The sequence below is a fragment of the Nansenia antarctica genome (genome assembly GCF_963989245.1).
Source record: "Nansenia antarctica genome assembly, chromosome: 4".
Taxonomy (NCBI): Eukaryota; Metazoa; Chordata; class Actinopteri; order Argentiniformes; family Microstomatidae; genus Nansenia; species Nansenia antarctica.
This window is the reverse complement of record NC_137689.1, coordinates 34,881,842-34,887,173: the sequence shown is the minus strand read 5'-3', so window position 1 is coordinate 34,887,173 and position 5,332 is coordinate 34,881,842. Positions and strand designations below refer to the sequence as shown.

At 42.0% G+C, this 5,332-nt stretch overlaps 1 protein-coding gene across 1 annotated transcript; it reads left to right on the top strand.

Annotated features, from left to right (window-relative positions):
* Positions 1-448: 448 nt before the first annotated feature.
* On the top strand, positions 449-4,451 carry lrrc32 (leucine rich repeat containing 32; the record flags this gene model as incomplete). The annotated part of the gene is made up of 2 exons (XM_080528729.1): positions 449-538; positions 2,529-4,451. The coding sequence occupies 2 exons, from the start codon at positions 449-451 to the stop codon at positions 4,449-4,451; spliced, it is 2,013 nt and encodes a 670-aa protein (XP_080384855.1).
* Positions 4,452-5,332: the final 881 nt, after the last annotated feature.

Here is a 5,332-nt window from a genome sequence, read left to right as displayed (position 1 = left end):
CACATTGTTAGTATTTATGTTTTCGCAGGTATGACGTATGGATGTATGCACACCAGAAAGATGATCACGATTGAGAGATAATGCAATCATTATTTTTTGACACATATTTCTTTGTTATTATTGATTAAATGATCTCATTTAGTATTCATGCTAAAGCCTTACATGTACCGTACATGTACCAAAACAAACAACACTCAGTGGTTTATGAAGTAGTGCTATGACGTTGTGACTGGAACATGTAGCACGTCATATCAAACAATGGCGTCCATGTCTCAGCACATTTAGAGCACTGTCATAGGTCAGCCTGCTGCCGCACTGACTAAACTACTTCCCTGTTAGTAGGTATTTCTCCTCCTCTGTATAAATTCACATCATAGCACCCTCTGTGTGTCTTCTGCACTCATGTGTGTTCGGCCTCTCGTCAACCCTTCTCCTCTCTCCCAGCACCATGGCTGCCTTCCTCTGGCTGGTCCTGGCCATCCTCAGTGACATGGCGGTCTGCCTACGTCCCTGGCGTCAGCTCCCCCCCTGCCAAGTGGTAAGTGAAGTGAACTTCTGCAGCTTGATGTCTGTCCAGTGTTACACATTTGGCCACTGTAGTGTATATGTACTCTGGAAGACCAAAAGTTAAAGTGACATGATGCGCGTACAAAATGATTCTTAAGAGAACATTTGTGATACTAGATACTAGTTTTCAAATATTAGTATTTAGTTAATTGAAGTATTTAGTTAGTTGTTGTATTTAGTTAGTTGTTGTATTTAGTAAAGTAAGTGTCTAGTTTCTCCTTTTCATTTAAGTGTTATATATATTGGAGGATAAATCATTGTATTATTATTCACGTACAGTACATTTTTGTCTGTGTTTTTGTATCTTAGTGTTGGTCACATGGTATGTGTTACCATTATACAGTAAACAGTGCAGATGTCAATGAAAATATCAGGTGCTCTAAAATGATCTGGGGGCAGATATAGTTTCTATTGAAGCCTTGTGATCTGAAACTGATCCTTTTTGTTCTGTTTCCTCATGCTCTGAAGACCAGATAGTGGAATGTCTTTTAACCACTTAACCGTTGCTCTCACTTACTCTTTCATTATTAAATGAAGCTCAATTAAAAAGGTGCTCTCAATAACCCACAGGTAAGATGATGGTAAATGATCTTGGATGTACTGTAGAAAGGAACACCTCATACAGCAGCTCTGTACTCCTGGTGCATTTTACCCTCATACATTGCAAGAGGGTGTTTTGCCATTACTGTACTGAATGGTACCAAGTCTGAATGGTACCATGTCTGAATGGTACCATGTCTGAATGGTACCATGTCTGAATGATTCCAAGTCAGAATGATTCCAAGTGGTTTCATGGCATCTCCCCTGGGATACTGACTTCCTTGGCACTAAAGCGTTGCAGTGACAAATGTCTAATCTTAGTCTATTTCCATATTTTGTCAACCTGGATCTGATGTTACACATTCATTATGTCCATTCATTATGAAGGATCAGGCATAATTCAACCCTTTGGTGATTTTGCCCTTTCTTCTCTACTTATGTGAAGGCATGAGAAATCAATCGGATATAAAATGTATATCATAGTAGTTTTGGGAATCTATTGCATTCCCGAATACGAACTGGAATACTATATGAACAGAGAGGTTGATTTTGGACAGGTCAGGAAATTGTCTCTAGGATGAGAACTGATGTCAGTGTGGCGGTTTGAATGAAATAGAGAGGTGTTTTGAGAGTCGACATAGAGAGTAGAGAGGCGTTTTGAGAGTCAATGTCTTTTTCACTTTCTTAACTAGATATAAAATATTTACAAACGGATTATTAGTGTGCTGTACCCACTCTCTTAATATTCTGTGTCAGTAAACTGTTACATTTTTAATCTTAAGATTCATGACTTGTTTTTGTTTTAAGGTTATTCAAATTGTATCTGAGTGATTATTATAAAATGTTGTGTAAGTATAAGGGAAAGCTGGCTTAATTATACAGCCATGAGAAAGCTCTTAGATAAGCTTGTCTTTTAGCCAAGATACTCTGGAATGCTTGCCCTTGACTTCCAAACCACAAGTATGCCAAGAACTTTAATCCACTTTATTTTACATGAGTTGAGTGTGTGTATGTTTTTCATGGGCTGTATTTAGAGAAAGGAGTCATGGTTGTATTTAGAGAAAGGAGTCACAGTTGCCGTATGGTTTCAATTATCAGCCACACTGATAAGTGAATGTTTAAATGTTTCAAATAATTATGGAAAAATACTTTTTCCACAAGGCATTTCTAAAACTCCCTAGGTGGAAGAGAGGGGGTGTAATAAGAGCTTGTTTTATGAGGTGAAAACCCCACAAGAAGCCTCACAGTCTCCGCTGGCTGCCAAGATGATAGATACAATGGCTATTAAAACAACTCTCTATATGTGCGTAAAACATTTGGTCTGTAAGAGGGTAAGATGACCAGGTGACATGTGATCATCTGAAAGTACGAGGTAGTGCTGTGGAGGCCAAAGATAATTTCTCTCCTTGTTTTGTCCACAGGTCCATATGGACGTGCTCTGCAACAATCGGAAGCTTAGGACTGTCCCGACAAAGCTTCCTCGCGGCATCCAAAGACTGGACCTGTCATGGAACCTCCTACAGAACCTGACTGAGGAAGTTCTAGCATTCTACACAACTGTTCATCACCTGAACCTCCACTCCAACAAGATCCAGTTCATCCAACCAGGTCTGTTCAAAAACATGACCAATCTAAAATACCTAGACCTCTCCAGGAATTACTTGGATGTTTTGGCTATTTCGAAAACCAACATCGGGCCTCTTTCTGCCGTGGAAAGGCTTGACCTGTCAGGCAACGGGCTCTACACAGGGATGAGCGACTACTTCCTGAGTGAAGCCCCAGCACTGGTGAACCTTTCTTTGAATGGTAACAGTATCACCAAAGTGGGCAGAAACACCTTTGGTGGATCTTTGGCCTTGAGAAACATTGACCTTCACAATAATGTCATCTTAGAGATTGAAGATGGAGCGTTTGAGTCGTTGCAGCATCTGTCTGAGCTTGATTTGTCCATGAACTCCATAACTTGCATCACTGACTTTAACCTCTCCCAACTGAAGGTGCTTAACCTCAGTAGGAACAGCATGGAGAGCTTCCAAACCACAGACTCAGACCTTGAATATGAGCTCCTATACCTTGACCTGAGGGAAAACAAGATCCACTACTTCCCCCTTCTCCCCAGAAGAAACAAGCTCATATACCTGGACCTGTCCAGGAATCATCTGATGAGCATCAACACTACAGGGACGGCGGACGAGTTGGAAAACTTCAGAGACACATTCGTAGCTCACACCACCTCTGGTGGAAGCAGCAGACACCAGGACTTCTCAAGGCTTGTGTATCTCGACATGAGCTACAACCAGCTCAAGAGCATACCACAGTCTTTTTTATGTACCATGGTGTCGCTTGAGGTTCTGAATATCAGCAATAACTGTCTAGGAGAATTTTCTGTTGACCAGGAAAGCCCTTTGGCCTCTCTAAAGACCCTGGACCTCAGCTACAATGCCTTGCAGAATCTATCGCTTGGGACAAACACTTTACGGTCACTGGTGGAGCTCTTCTTACAAGGGAACTACCTAAGCACCATGGAGTCTGGAACGTTCCAAAGACTGCCCAGTATCAGAGACCTTCACCTCCAGCTGAACTATTTAAAGGTCTGCACCTCGCAGCCGAAGCCACCCCAGTCAGACCACAACTCACAAGATTCTCCAGAGTGTGTCTCCTTTACCTCCATACCTACCTTGCATTTCCTGTACCTCTCAGAAAATAGTCTTGAGGTCCTCCCTCAGTATGCTTTCCAAGACAGCCCACTGAGATTGCTTGACTTGTCCTTAAACCCAGGCTTGGAGATTCACCAGAATGCCTTCTCTGGTCTAGAGACCTCCCTAACTCACCTCTCACTGAGGGAAAACCAAATCCCAGAACTGAACATGGATCTCTCTCTGCTCAGCAGTCTCAGGTTTGTGGACCTGTCTATCAACAAGCTGACCACACTCCCCCTGTGGAACAAAGAGTCCTCCATTGAGTCCCTGAACCTACAGAACAACAACCTTGTCTCTCTGGAATACGACACCGTCCTCGTCCTCGAGCGGACGCTCAAGACCCTTTATGTGGGCTCCAACCCCCTCAGTTGCTGCAGCAACCCTCGTTTCCTCCACATGGTCCAGCACTCCACTGTGGTTGTCCCGGATATTGCGATGGTAACATGCCAGTACACGAAGGACTCAGAACCTGTGAAGGTGAACATTGGGAGTGTGACGCAGGAGCAGTGTCAGACTCTGGACAGTAAGAGCATAACCATCATTGTCGTCGTGGTAACAGCTCTGGTGCTGATTGCAGTGCTGGTACTGGTCTCTAAGGTGTGCCACCGGAAGAGACGCAGGCTCAATAGCAGCTTCAAGGCCTGAGAGGTGTCCCCAATGTGATTGGCGAGAAAGGAATGCTCTCCTTGTCAGGACAGAGAAACACTGAGCCTGTCAGTGGCTTTTAAGGTGCACTATTCTGTGCAATATCTTGAGGGATTTTGTGTTTTGAACCAAGCCAAGCATGAAGAAAGAGAGTCCACTAGTTATTTCAGCTCCTATGTGAAGTTAAAAGAAAAACAATAATGTTAAACAAATGACCACAACAAAGTGATTCTACCGAAGAAAGAGGGGAATAACTTCAATGACGAAAAGAAGAAGTTGATCAACCAGGAAATGGGGTGAATCACTTGCGGTCAAATTGGCACCATGTTATGGCTAATGTAGAAGTTGTTTAAATTTAAGGTGTTATTCACTATGGGTGGAATCCTATCCGTGTGTGTAACTCAACTCTCACATTGACATGCAAGATATAACGCAAAATGTTGTTGCGGAACATAAGTTACAATTCCACCCTCTAGGCCTACTTCTAGTGAACACAATTTCAACAACAAAACAACAAGTTCTATAGAGTTATATGGTGACTGTTTATAGCATTATCACATATGTAGAGTGTAGACATGGAATTTGCCATTTTCCCTTGGGGTAACCTATTTTATGACTGCACAGGGTCTGAGACAAATATGGCAAAACACCAAGGTCCCCTTCTATGCAGTAGTTTGCACTTTAATTGTATTCTATTTAAACATTTATTTTATTTTCACATTATTAACTTGTTTTTGATTTTGTGTGCGTGTGTGTAATGCATGACACTAAATAATGCATACTGCAATAATTGTATTTATAATTTTAATAAATTCCATCAATTCCAATACAGCTACAGTAACATCAACATCAGCACATCATTATGAAACCATGGGCCTCAT